The 14,247-nt window shown below is 37.3% G+C and overlaps 1 protein-coding gene across 6 annotated transcripts in view; it reads right to left on the bottom strand.

Moving 5' to 3' along the window:
* The window catches only part of LOC124182948, a 15,389-nt gene continuing 1,142 nt past the window's right edge, over positions 1–14,247 (bottom strand). Inside the window, exons 1-12 of one of the 6 annotated variants that reach the window (XM_046570804.1) lie at positions 12,027–12,390; positions 9,242–9,344; positions 7,031–7,122; positions 4,371–4,480; positions 4,131–4,253; positions 3,844–3,996; positions 2,919–3,091; positions 2,345–2,644; positions 2,070–2,260; positions 1,763–1,951; positions 805–861; positions 1–478 (exon numbers count right to left, since the gene is read on the bottom strand). In XM_046570804.1, coding sequence (XP_046426760.1) covers positions 245–478; positions 805–861; positions 1,763–1,951; positions 2,070–2,260; positions 2,345–2,644; positions 2,919–3,091; positions 3,844–3,996; positions 4,131–4,253; positions 4,371–4,480; positions 7,031–7,122; positions 9,242–9,335 — 1,716 coding nt within the window. In that variant the 5' untranslated portion in view covers positions 9,336–9,344; positions 12,027–12,390 and the 3' untranslated portion in view covers positions 1–244. Of the gene's footprint in view, positions 479–804; positions 862–1,750; positions 1,952–2,069; positions 2,261–2,344; positions 2,645–2,918; positions 3,092–3,843; positions 3,997–4,130; positions 4,254–4,370; positions 4,481–7,030; positions 7,123–9,241; positions 9,345–10,636; positions 10,727–12,026; positions 12,391–14,247 lie in introns of those variants that run through there. The other 5 variants (XM_046570801.1, XM_046570800.1, XM_046570805.1 and 2 more) reach the window with 5 other exon arrangements.

A 14,247-nucleotide genomic window follows, 5' to 3' on the forward strand; every position in this document is an offset into this window, starting at 1 on the left:
TTTGTAGGTAAATACGTAACTTCAGCTCTGTTGTGCTTTTTCTCGCATTGAGTTTTTTTTTTTTTTTTTTATCTAATATACAACCGTGTAATTGATATCAGTTAATTTATTATTATAATAATTGGTTTAAAATGACGACCTGTTAATTGCAGGGCGTTCCTTTGAACTAATAGTATCATTTGAAAAACCATAATTTAATATATATCCAAATTATATTATATATTTTTTTCAATTTATAACAAGTTTAACGCAGTTTCTTATTGACTTGGTCTATTAGTTCGTCCACCCTTTGAGAGACCCCGCGAAACTTGTTCGGTTCCGGACCAATCATTTGAATTAGCTGCGGTACTTCCTGTCCGCTGATTTGCGTAAAGCGAGCCAGTGCTTTCATACAACGGAATAATTGCTCCTCGGATGGATTGCTGTTGAAGTACTGTAGAAGTGCCATTGTCAGCTCAACGGCGACGTCATCGAACACCTAAATTGAGAGGGTTCATAAGAACGGCAAAAGTATTGGGTGCCTGAGCCAATTTTTTAAAAATTGTGAAATGGATTCGCAGTGTTCCTTGGTACCAAATGTGTAGCACGAATTCTATATGTAATATAAACCAAATTTGGTATAGCAGGAAAACTGGAAGTAATGAATAGCTGTTCAAATTCACATTACAGTTCGAGTCAACGTCTACTTGAAAATTAAGAATGAACATACGTTGGCAATTTGCAAGTATTCAATTCTGTGTACATTGTGTTGATATTTTGTCTTACAAATAAACTTATTTACAGAAGGGACTTTAACAGCTGTACCTTAGAAATGCTGCCTTTTGGTAAAAGTTGCCGAAGATTTTTGCTTTTGTTCATTTTCTGAAAAAAATATCCAATACCTGCAGAAGTATCTGTTCGAATTTTGATATATATGCAGCTGAATTTAATTAACACGAATAAACGTATCATCATTTATTGCTTTACATAGTAAAGTATAGTAATTGCTGGTACCCATAAGCCATTGAATTCATATTGCAAGCATGCCAGTTAACTTGAATAAATTTTGTAGGAAACTCTATACCCAAAGCAGTTTTAATAGCTCATCAGTTTAGACAAATAATAGGCCAAAGCTGCAGGAAATAAGGCAGCACTTCTATCCAGTAGTATCTCAGGCTGTAGCTACAACAATCTATACATGTTACAGACGAGAACATTATACAATGAGAACTCTGTTCTCAACTGCAGTTGCTACGAGAGCTTGATAATTTTCGCATGTTGAAATGTTAGTGACAATCCGTTGAACAACCATTCATTGCTTCTGTTTTGAATTTTGTTACCTACTGCTACGTATAGAAACAAATTGTTCGATGCAAATTTTGTCTGATAGTTGTATTACACAAAAAGACGCAAGTAAAAGGAATCTTATCATGTGCCTAACGTTCGTTCAAAAGCTTTGTTTCCATAATAAGGAAATTCTGAAGAACTCGTACATAGGCTTGCCCTATAATGGTGATTTACCGACTGACTTTTATAATAGAGTTGCAAGTCATTATTCCGTGAATGTCAAGAATGTAAATAAGTTGTTTACGTTATGTCAAATCACCACGTAACCATCGATAAGAGATAGGAAATTATTACACAAAGCAATAAACATGCAAAGAAAAGTGAAATTTGCATAACGTCTTTCTAATAATGTCAGGCACATAGTTAACAGCTGTAAGTAAAAGTTGAAAAAAGTTAATTGATAAGCTGGATATAGGATACAGACCACAGTTTTTACCTCCTTGCAAGCAAGGTTGTGAATGATTGCTGCGCCTCGTTCTTGTAATTCGGGTGTTTCGGAGAGAAGCGAATGTACAGCGACTTTCGTTGTCACTCTGATATTGCTGATGTTCTGGTTCTGATAGGGCCATTCAGAAATGTACAAGAGCCACTCGGAACTGCTCAGATTTTCAAACATATTTGCCATCTGGAAATATATACGTTACATATCTTACTGTAGTGTTACTCTCCCTTCGAATATCATGTTGATTTTGGGCGCGATTATTTAAATATTTAAATACTACACCACCAAGATGTTTACTTACAAATAGTGATAAGGAAAGTTGTTCTTCGTGTGGGTGACGATCAATGTCAAAAGCATAATTCATCAGAATATGTTCTCTACGATCTTGGTGTAAAAGCAAAATGACATCATCTTTCAGAGCTGCAACTGCCAGTACGTTCAAAAGACGCACTCTAACTGCTGCATCGAGGGATTTATCGTAGAGCAAACGTCCTGTTAATGAGAAATAATCACATTAGAGGTGAGAAAAAATGATGCACTTCACCTTCTGTACGGTCTGTGATAGAAAATAGAAACCTATGAAATTCAGGAAGTTATCTCCCAGCGCCCAAGAGCCTTCATCTTCCAGCACGTACTGGTGAAGTTCCTCTAGGCTCTTCTGTTCAGCTTCGTTTAGTTTACCATCAACCAGGCCGACCAAAGCGTCAAAGTCAACCCTCGCGTCTACGGTATCTTTGAAAACTACAGGAGGATCACGTTGGCGTTTTTTTTCTTCAATGTCACGTCGTTCGTCTGCTTCCATTTGTAACACTCTGTCCGACGGTAACATTTCCGCACCGGCGTCGCCATTGGTAGATTGTATTTCGCTAATTACACCTGAAAACAAAATGAAATTTTCCTTAATACATGATTAAAGTTAATACTCAATTTTTCTCTTCTTGTTTAATATGAAAAAAACTCACTTGTATATAAACTTGTGAAACACCATTGTGTGCATGTATTGTTCTGATGGGAATACTGATATGAAGCTTTGTTAGTAGTATTATAAGAAGATGAGATAATACAGATTGCAACGATTGATCTATACTATTATCTTCATCATTCATGAGTTACCGTTAATTAGTGTAATTTGTGTTCTATGGGGACATACTCTCACTTTCTGCCATCGCTGCGTTGTAGCTGCTTGGTTCAGTGCTATTGCTTCCGCTACCGCTGCTGCTCTTATCTTTCTTCTCCTTCTTCTTCTTTTTTTTCTTTCGCTCTTTCTTTGCTAACTTCTCGTTGATTACGTTCCTCCTTTCTTCCAAAGCTATTGAATTCAATCTAAAAATCAAAATTCCAGGTAAAACATGCGTTAACGATACTTGATCGAGATTTAAGTAGTACAAATAATGTTCAACAGTAATGTCGTCATCAAATTACGCTTGTAGATGTTTTTCCCCGTGGCATTGAAAGATAAACAATGACAATTAAATTTCTTAAGTCAATATTACAAGCATAATATTATCACGCTCATAGTATATTGGGAAATAGGTATGCCAGGAATAAAAGCAAGCCATGTGGCACATTCATGTATATAATATTTATTTCAGAGTATATATCATCTGTGTTAAACTGCAGAAAAGAAATCAGGTGTGCAGTTCCATAGAACTTCACTAGTGTTAACTTTAATACAGTCAACAACCCTTATTTCGCAGCCCTATCTCTGACGACTTGCGTCAGTTGTGAAGGCTACAATGATTTGCAGGCAAGCACAGCCAACTGCTAAGAGATCTCACCAAGAATTTCACACAAAACAAGTCCTACTATACCGAAGGCTGAGAAAGTATAAAGCAGAGAAGCACGCTGAAAATTGAGAAGCATAAGAGAGATTTGATATTTGTAAATTTCTGGATGTATTTCTTCAACCTTGTTTTTCTGTTCAATAGTAGAGTTCAATGAAGCTGTGACACAAAAGCAAATTACGTTGTTAGTTGGCTACAAATCACCCTTAAAATAAAGAATTATTTATCATCACACCACATAACTAGCATAAATTATTGAAAAGCTATTTTCTTTGAGAAAAACGATCAGACCTAGCTTCCTCGATAGCTGAATTCAGGCGTTGAAAATCAGGTGATTCCTCTCGATGAATTCTAGGTTCGACGAATCTTTGACCGCTTGAAAAGCCTGAACTAGCTCCGTTACTTAACGTGTCGATCAACGGTCGCAGAGCTTGTCCTATTGGCCTAAAAAATATGTTTCAGCTGTAATTATTCATATTTTACTGGAATACAAGCCACATTGAATTTTATTTTATTATTATTAGATTTGAATTTAATATTATTAGATATTCACATCGGTGTTAGAACCTTAAACTTACGTGCTAAGTATTTCTTCCGGTAGATCAAGAATGTACTTAGGGATGCCTTTTCCGACCAAAAAGTTGCTCACTTCGTCAGTAAAACAGTTGCAGTTGTGTTTGAACAGGTCGTAAGTCCCGGGTCTAAGAGAATCAACGCACAGCCATGTGTGTAAGCACGGTAGACAAAGCACAAGAGTGTACAATACTTCTTTTAAAGCACAAAGGAAAATTTATTTGAACAGGAAGCTTATTACTCACGCAAATTTCGAGGTACCAAGACCGTTGATGTATTCAAGGAACACTGAATACGGAAGATAGGTGTCACCAACTTTCTCCACCTTCAATGGCTCACCGAGTTCAGTTCCACCCTGTAGAAAAAAAAAACGAAAAACACGTCTGAATAGAATATACCAAAAATATAATTGAATTTATATTTTATTATCAAATTTATTCGTATTATTATTTATACAGAACTGTACAGATTCGAGCACCCAAGTTATACGGTACGCTAGATAGAGGCGAGGGAGGTACATCATCCAATGAATAAGATGACTATAATTAGAAGAGTGGGCAGTGTACCAATCTGCTGCGCATCGGTTGTGGTAATTGCCTATAAGCCTAGTTCAAAATATACGGATGTGTAAAATTCCTTAGTAATTATGTGGCATTTTAAGGTCCATCAGCTTGATGCATTTATTAGCACATTACATGACGCAAGTGCCGGTTGCCAACAAGATGTAATACGATTTGTTATAAGAAATCAATTCCGTTATCCTCGTTTCTTATTTTATATTATATCTTGAGAGGTGATGTTTTTGATCGACACTACCAATGTAAGATTACAAATATTTGAAAGTTTGGCATCAAAATTGTATTGAGCTAATAAACTCGTTTCCATTTAATTAAAAATCGTGCATGCAAATATTTTTCGAAAGAACAACATTTGAAAAAAACATCTCGATTTTTGAAATTTCAAACGGCCGTTTCTTCAATTTCTCTGCTCTAGAAAAATTTGTCACATGAGTAACGGTTAAAAATAACTTGTGATCAACAGCGTTTATATATATATAAAAAAAAAAAAATATCTCAACGAAGAAAGCTCTCGAACGCATTTAATATCACTTACAAAAAACATGTTATTATTTCAAATTTATTATCACAAAATTACGTTAGATACGTTCGAAAGATTTTCGCGGCTTTGTCGCGCGTCGAATCAATCGAACGTCGATAGGTCGATTGATCGGCGTCGGTTGAGAAGCGGAAAATGAAACTAAAACAACTGACTGGAGGATAAAAACGGAACACAAATTCATTTGCATATCCTTTTTTTCAGCATGCCGCAACAAAATTTCGAATGGAAAAAGTATGAAATTTCAAATATATAGTTTGACGTGACCCATTCTTCAAGTCAGCTTTTATACAAATTTCACACTATCTGGGTTTCAATCCAATAATTGAAAATTAACAAACCCCATAAACGGGGTAGAAATGCGAACCGGAGTTAAAATCGAGTAGAAAAAAATGAGATTTAAATTGGAAAATACTAATAAAAAAATAAAACAAAATAAATAAAAAATGACCGGATAAAAAATTTTTTTTTTTTTATTGGAGATGTTTCCGATAATGTATTTTTCAGTTTGTCACACGCGATACAATTGTTTGAATGCTAGTTCTATCTGTAATGTAATATACCGTAATTTGTGAGGAAAAAGGAGCACGTATGTGTGACAGAAGGAATATGTTTGAATCATAAATGAAAAGAACAATTTTGAACTTGTGGCAAAAGGTGTGCTATGATGTATACACGCACTTTTGTGTGAAAAAAACGAGAATCTGGGTCCGCACTTCGCGCGCACTTGTACTCACACACGTAGACACGTAGTAGGTACGGTATAATTCACTTCACTACGCGTTTCGCGCTGTTCGCTATGACGTAACGAATATATACCCCAGTAATTAATAGAGCTCGACGAAGCGGTGGCAGGGGCAGGTCAGGGCAGAGACGAAGATGAGACGAGGAGACGAAGAGGATATGCACGAGGAGGCAGACTTACCGGCGACAGCTTTCGCCCGCGAAGAGAGACCGGGCAGGAAAGTACATACGAGTATGATGGTCTCGGGAAAGAGCTAAGAGAGTCGTCGAGAGAGCCGAGAGAGTGCCCCTACGAACCTGGAGATATTTTTAGTTGTCCTCGGACCAAATTTAGTCCCGGTATGCCTAGTGTATCGTATAGCCAAGCCCCGGACTCACCGACGGCGAAACCATGACGTACCTCTACTATTATGCTAACGCTAGCGATTTTTCCAGCTTTCAACTCGATTCGCATATTCCACTTCTCTCAAACTCTATTTTCTACTCGTGTCACGATATTCCTATTGTTTCCTTATACTTTTGCTTATTCTATACGTGTATTGCAATTTATACTTAGAAAAAATATGACGGTAGACTTTCATGGGCGCCATGTTGGAATTGAACTACCACCTCGCGATTTTAATACCGTATTTCTGTTTACCACGCTTTAGTTTAACGACGGTTTAGAGCTTTCCGACTTTTTTGACACCTGCACGATTGAAATCGTGGACATTTTATAGTTTTATTCTAACAATGATTCAACTGTGTTATGAGGTGCGAACGGAGAAACTCATGGACGCCATGTTTGACTCTACGGTCCTTGTCGCGACTTTTGTCCAAGCGTCTTGTCGACCACGTTTTAGATCAGAAGTAATATCAAGTTTCGAGTGTTTCTAATAACTGCAAAATTGAACAACGTCGATACTTCCCATTTTCAAACAAATGTATGAGACGCCGACCTAATTTGAATTCGGACAATGGTACAACGGTATAAGTAGATATACCTATGTATTACACATTTAACGTCTCAAATTTCGAAGTGAAGTAATTTTTTTCAATCTCTTACCGGACGAACGCTTTGAATGCCAGTTGGCCCGAAAAAGTACTCGCGTCCGTAGGCCACTATAGCTGTATGCCAGATCCCCTCAAGGTTCCTTCCTGAAAAGAAAAAAAGTGATAATTGAAATTTGATACGAGTATTTGTTAGTGACGAAAAACGGTTCAGAGAAGTCTAAACTTTCGTTAAAAATGACGAACGCCGACGTTAAAAATGATACATCCGTCATACGTTGAGCGATGCAAACTACATAAAAAAATATCCGTCGATCTAAAATATTTCTGCGCAGCGTAAATCGTGTATGAACATATATGTTCCGATGACGCGGTAAAGACGGGCGTAGCGTACGTTAGTCTGTTTTCGCGAGTATAATTTATAGATTTGGCATGAAAGTCCTGCAGAAAATACCACAGAATTAGGAAAACGCGTATAAGTCGAACACATGCGTCGAATTTGTTTACTGCGCATAGTTGTCCCGTCCAGTATTCAAGAAACGAATGTAAATTTATCTTAGGATCGTCGTCGGATTTCTTCGTAAAGTCATCGATCCTTGTTGCGTCGAGTAATTCAGGATGAAAGTCTACCTTTCAAAATGGATAACTTATATTTTTTCCCCGTTTCGAAATTTACAAACGCATATAACTTCCAACAATTTTCAAATCGGCAAGACGCGACACCGGCAATCAAACTTATGAAGTTGCGTGTGTACCGAATCCCTGATTTCCTCCAGCTGCGGTTGTATAATAAATGGGGGGTAATCATTGCGTAACTAGATAGGCTCGACGAGAGGTCTGCAGCGTATAATACATGTATAAATATACGATCCGAATATGTATAGAGACTGCATGTATACGTATTTATGTATGGTGGTGTTCGCCACGTCCGACCATTTCATCCCGCGGGTGCCGCTACTACAGTTACGGATAAATGCAGCTTCTTCTCTGCATCGGACAGTGGGACGCGAGGTCTGTGACCCAACCTGTTCCCCAGTCACAGGGGATAAATATAACCAGGAAGATGCCTCCCGCAGCTTCCAGCTAGTTTTAGAAGAAAATTACTTACGATGAGGTCAAACCGTTGCCAGAAATCTTACGACCTGCAAGCTCTAACCCCTTTACGCAGTACAACTATACATATATATTTAGCTGCAGCTGATCTATGTGCTTACGGACAGAGATGAAACGTTCCTCGAACACCGATTGTTGGCTAACAGATCACTCATCGTGGAATGAACTCTAACGTACGTTGGAAAATAATCATCTCTTAAAAATATATTCCAACCGGTGTGTAACAATAAACTTCAAGACTTTCATCGTAACGATCTGCAAGGATCATTAATAGAGACTTCGAAGATTCAGCCTGTTTGAAACTGATTTTAAATTATTAGTTAAATAGGAGAAAAAAAAATTATGGATGATTAAACTAATGGTGGACATTTTTGTTTCAATCAAAATTATCACCGACGCGACTGTTCAGTACAGGCTTCTTTTTCAAAAATTTGCTACGGTCACTGTAGTTGAAACTGATTCAAAGATCAATTTTGTTTTCAAATGGATCATTTCTACGTGATTGTCACCAATTACCGACAACTGATAACCGATAAACTAATTTCGAAACTTTCTTGGTACCATTTAGAAACATCAGAAAATTTTTTGCGATACAACTTGAACGCGAGGTAACTTTCGATCAGAAATTTCACGTATGAAAATATTGGCGAAAATATTTCTCAGCAAGAAGGTGGCCGAGTGTAAGATGAGTTACAATCATGCGTGACACTCCAGAGAATATATATATATATATATATGAAAGAAACTTATTCCACTATATATACGTACGTGTGAATAGAGTTTGATTTAACGACGCGATAGGAATGTTGTACATCCATAAAATTATTTATGACTAACGACTCATGTCGCGTCAAAATATAATTCATGGTATGTATGTATACAACACGTAACCCTATGATGGGAGGACGAGTATGCGGAATGCCGCTACCGCCTATTTTAATCCAACGGTAAATTTTATTTATATAACATCAATGCTTGGTGCTTGGTATACTCGAAATATCTAAAATTATCAACAAATTTGGCAAGTATTTTGAGAACAAGTATTGCCTAAGTAGAGCGATGATAAATTGCGACGATAAGTGGCCGTTAATCGAAGCACAATCTCCATTGTCTGTGTCGATTTTTAGCAATTGAAATTACGAGAGTTGCTTACCTATCAGCATTTGTGCCATCACAGCAGCCATTCCTTTCGTCAGATCGTAGATGTACAGTTCAACGATTGTACCGACTTCCTCGGAATCATCCATATTGTCTGCCTGCAATTTTATTGAACAAAAATTAGCTCAGTTTATTTCATCGCATTTCTACGCAAGGCTTTGTTTTACAGACAATGAAATCAGGGCGTACATAATATGATAGGTGTAATATGCTGTTATTGAAATATGGCCAGCATGATTGTTCAAATTAATAAATAAAAGTTTTGACATTTGGAAACTCGTTTTAGTTTATCTATCACAAAAAAATACTTTTACTCCCATAGAAATAAACAACGACGATTTTTCAATTCAATGGTTCTTGTGGACCAACTTGATCGGTGCTTTGATTTCAATTTAAAACGATTGTGAACTTTCAGAAGAAAAACTGCTAATCTGAACGAAGGGAGGAAATTTCGGGGTTCCGTTTTCTTTTTCCAAGCAAGAGCGAAAACATGAGAAAAATATTATAACGATGCGGATATTTTTTATGAGTATCGAAACTTGTAACGAAAGAGATAAGATCGGAGAATCAGCGGTGCTAAAAAGTCATGTTTTATCACACCTCGAAAATTTATCGCAGTATTACTTATTACAAAGCTCGTAAGATAGTTTTGTAAAGTATTACAAGTGAATTTAGCCAATTTCCAAAAAAAAGAAAATGCGTTTATCGCTGCTGTCAAAATATGAAAACAGGGTAAGTATACAGATTGATGTTCAACTACCAGTTCAACAATGAATTTGTACAATTTTCGAACCGATTACGAAACACGGCTGAGATAATTAAATTTTTGTCAAAATTTACGTCCGGAGCTATTTTTAAATTTGACTATACAGATTGACCTCCTCTTTTACATCTTGCCAGTACCTGGATATGTAGACCTTGAATGCATACAAGTTTAGTCTAATTGTTTGAACTACTTGCAACCTGTCGTCGCAAAATCATTGAAAGTCGTCCAAGTTTTCTAATTGCTCGGTTCTTTTAGCATTTTTTCTAGGACGTAAAATCTGGGCCAAGATCAATTCTGGCGAGTCGAGAATTTTAGCATTGTTTTTTTTTCGTCGAATCTTTTCCTGTCAATTTCACGTATGTCACACTTGGAAAAAAAGTTATCCGCTTTCACCGCGACTTATTACGTGGTGCTGAGAATTTTTCCCTTGCATAAGGTAAGTTACTGGCGAATGTGGTAAAATAAAAATAGTAAAAATACAACTTATTCAACTAACTGTTTAGTGAAAACGGCTAGGAAAGCCAAGTTGTAAAAATTTTCGGAAAGATCATATGTTCGGTTCACTTTTAAGCGACACGGGTCTTTTACTTGATATCTTTGTGATCCCTGTGGAGCGAAAATTACTTTTTCTTTTCCAATGTTACGAACACGTCGTTTAAATCTGATTCTTAAGTCGATAGACATCAGCTGGACATTCATAACTCGTACTTTAAGATTCAGAACTTCAATTTTAGTAAAAGCGTGAATATTGCTGAGAGTGAGTAAAATTAATTGCGAGCATGCCGTGCCAGAGGATAAAGAAGCTTTGTAAGCACTGCATGTTTGGCGGCACCATCGAATGCCAACATTGTTTGTAACTATAATTCACCGTCCACGTGCGTGGAAGGTAAAACTGACAAGATAACATGCACCCGTCACTATCGTAAAATGCAATATGCAATTCGCGAAATTATTTGCACTTTAAAGCAGTATTTAATCGTTATTACGTCACCAACAATGTACTCCGCATAGAATATTCTTTTTTTCTGAAAATAATCGGATTTTCGTAACTAAGAAAAGCTTGTTGTTCAAATTTTTCCGCGTTGTAACACCATCTCGTAGCTTGTTTATCGAATCAAAGAAACTACGGCAAATGGCACGCGTACGCGAATTTCTTCGGCCTTTACGTCACATTGAGAATAAAGCGCCAGCTTATATAAATCGATCCTAGTTTCTCGCGAAATGTATAGCTATATTATTTCGCATTTAAAAAAATTTCGCAAAATTTGTTGCCACAAATTATTTGTACGCTCATAACGAGCGAAAATTCGAATAACGATTCAGACATGACGTATACGTAGGTTGCATGAAATTCTGGAATCAAATCGAACGTGGAATTTTGCCAGGCCTTTGTGGTCGTACGGTTCCAAAATATTGTTCTCACAAATTCGCGCAGCAAATAAATAACTTATACGGGAAAGATCGCGTCGCGGTAGGTGAAAAATATTTGTTTCCACTCATTTCATCATTTTACCCACTACACAAGCCTGCCGGAATTCACAATATTTTTTTCATGCAATGATTTGCAGTTAATTTATCAAGGTCTGTGAGTAAAACTTGAACGAACTATAATTCCATTAAAATCGAACACTACGGTATCTTTAATCCACATTCAATCCATAGTCTATTATTTGTCATTCAATTATTTGTCATTCAAAAACACCGAAATACAACAAATTGCGAGGTAGCTATAAAATTTGAAACTGCGTGCTCTAATCGATCGATAAAGTATCCCGTTACAAGAGTAAATCGGGATTTGGGGAAGATGGATCTGTCAAGTATAGCCGGTGTATGATCAATGATCTATATTATAAAACAAAGAGGAATATGTACAGAATAACTGGACGCAGTTTCCGAAATGGTAAAAACCCCCTCAGTCACGATCTTAAACAAGTAAGAGAATCTGTACAATGTTTGATAACAATCTTTATACCGACAAAGAATGACACCGTCATTAATCAATCGAGTGACATACCTTGTTCGGTGAATATTCGAGTTCTAACGAATTAGGAGACGAAGATGATGATGATGACGATGACCTGAGAATGATTGTCACTCGATGATAGTGTCAGTGATGGCGCGCGAGGAAGTCCGGTTTCTTATGGTATCTACCCCCGAGTGCAGGTGGTGTACAGTGAAAATTAAGGAATAGTCTTGGGACTGAGCGTGCGCTGACCCTCCTGGCAACGGATGAAGCCAGTCGGTGCAGTTCGCAGGCGGCAGACCTGTTGCCGCGAAGACGCGGGGCGAGCTTGAAAGGCAACCACACTCCACCGGTACCACCCGACAAATACCATCTTTCCAGAGAAATAACAAGGTGGAGAGCCAAGCTGCGAAGTAAAGGACGGTGCGGTTACACACTCGACACTTCCACCTGCCAACCCACGGTATTCTTGGGGCACAGAGCGTCGCTCCGATTCCCTACCTACATTTCTCTCCCTAATAATAGATCCCTAGTATTTTCCACTCTCTACATACGCCTCTTCGTTGTTCCTTGTAGACAAGGGTTACCTACGCGCCACTCGATGACGGTAGCGATCATCGGGATATAATTCCACTACAATCGCAAACCAGGCTTTGATCTTCCCGCTTCGCACTAATTCGCTATTATAACGACGCGTACATTCGAATTTTGAATTGGAAAAACTGGGGTGACCTTGCGCGTGGAAAAGTCTTTCTCTTAAGAAAAGTAAACGCGTCACAAGTATAATCTTGCACACAATACGAATATATATAATATAATACGCACCTACGTCTGCGGATGGGATATCGGGAAATGTTCTCTGTCGCAATCGCGTAATTTCAATTATATGTGGATAAAGGAAACGACGAAAGTTCAATTTTATTCAATTAGATTCAATTATGCAAACATGTTTCATGTTGTTTACCGAATTACAAATTTTGAGTTTCGATATTGACGTCGATCACTTATTTCGCATCGGTATATTAATGATAGTTAGAAACGTGGCGGATACATGTCTGTTGAATCGTAACAAGAATTTTATGGCGTTATATAGCTAGAAGTCACGAGGTATTGTGTACGTATATAAACGCCTGAGCGAGCGCAATACGGCTTGCAAAATTGGCTGACAGGTTGTTTGCGTGCAGGAGTAATGATACAATCATTCATGAACTACGTCATAGTGTGATGTAGGCGAGTGGTGAAATTTATATTTTGGATCAGTGACGAAATCTTTAAAGTTCTTTCCGGCCATAGCGATAGAAACAGAGATAAAAAAAAGATCGCGTGAAATGGTTTCGTCATTCATTTCCACTATGGTTTAGGACTTCATTTTTTAAACCAATTTCTTGCGAAGGATCGGATATTTAACGAGAAGACATGAGAGGTAAAAACACGTAAAGTCACATTTAGTAACTTGCATGAGGGGTGTTTGGTATAACGGAAAAGTACGAAAGTCGAAATTTCGCGGTTAATAAGTGTTTAGCTTAATGATCACGCACCGCAGATAATGCGAGATGCATAGAAATACAGGACAATTTGTTTTACGCAGTTAATTCATTTCAAAACATTGATTAATCATATTATTATACTTGCCAGTATTAAACTTAAAAACACCGTGCTTTATACAACACTAGCACAACGTGAAAACAAAAATAATAATAACAACGATTATAATCCAAATGTGAAATGATGTATAGAGAATAAAGAGGTAACTCGTTAATGCCGGACACATCCTGACACCCAGATGAACTATTAATTAACTGCCAAACTGATCGATTGTTATTCATATTATATGTGTTTATTTTTATAACACAATATGCATACATGCAATTATAATTACGCACGCAATGATCATACAACATTGCACACAAATGCGCATACATGTGTGTGTCAATGTGTTGTCTATGCTTCCGCCTATGTATACACAGAGTAGATGTAACATAAATATAGCCGTACTATGTATACAGATTCTCAAGTCAACGTGTAGTGCAACCTGTTTAAGAATGTATCGGACCGGGTGTACAGTCTAATCGAAAAACTGTCCGAGGAGAGAAAACGAAATTAAACATCCGTTTAGAAGGTGCGACTGAAACTGATGTAGTTGAATTCGACGAAAGACGAATATTCCTCTGACGAAGAAGAAAAAATTTCTTTTTTACGAAATCTCGCGAATTTGAGTCGAAACATCTGATTATCAGCTGCACTTTCGTGCAATTTTTCTTGGGGAATGCTT

The sequence above is a fragment of the Neodiprion fabricii genome, chromosome 5 (genome assembly GCF_021155785.1).
Source record: "Neodiprion fabricii isolate iyNeoFabr1 chromosome 5, iyNeoFabr1.1, whole genome shotgun sequence".
Lineage (NCBI taxonomy): Eukaryota > Metazoa > Arthropoda > Insecta > Hymenoptera > Diprionidae > Neodiprion > Neodiprion fabricii.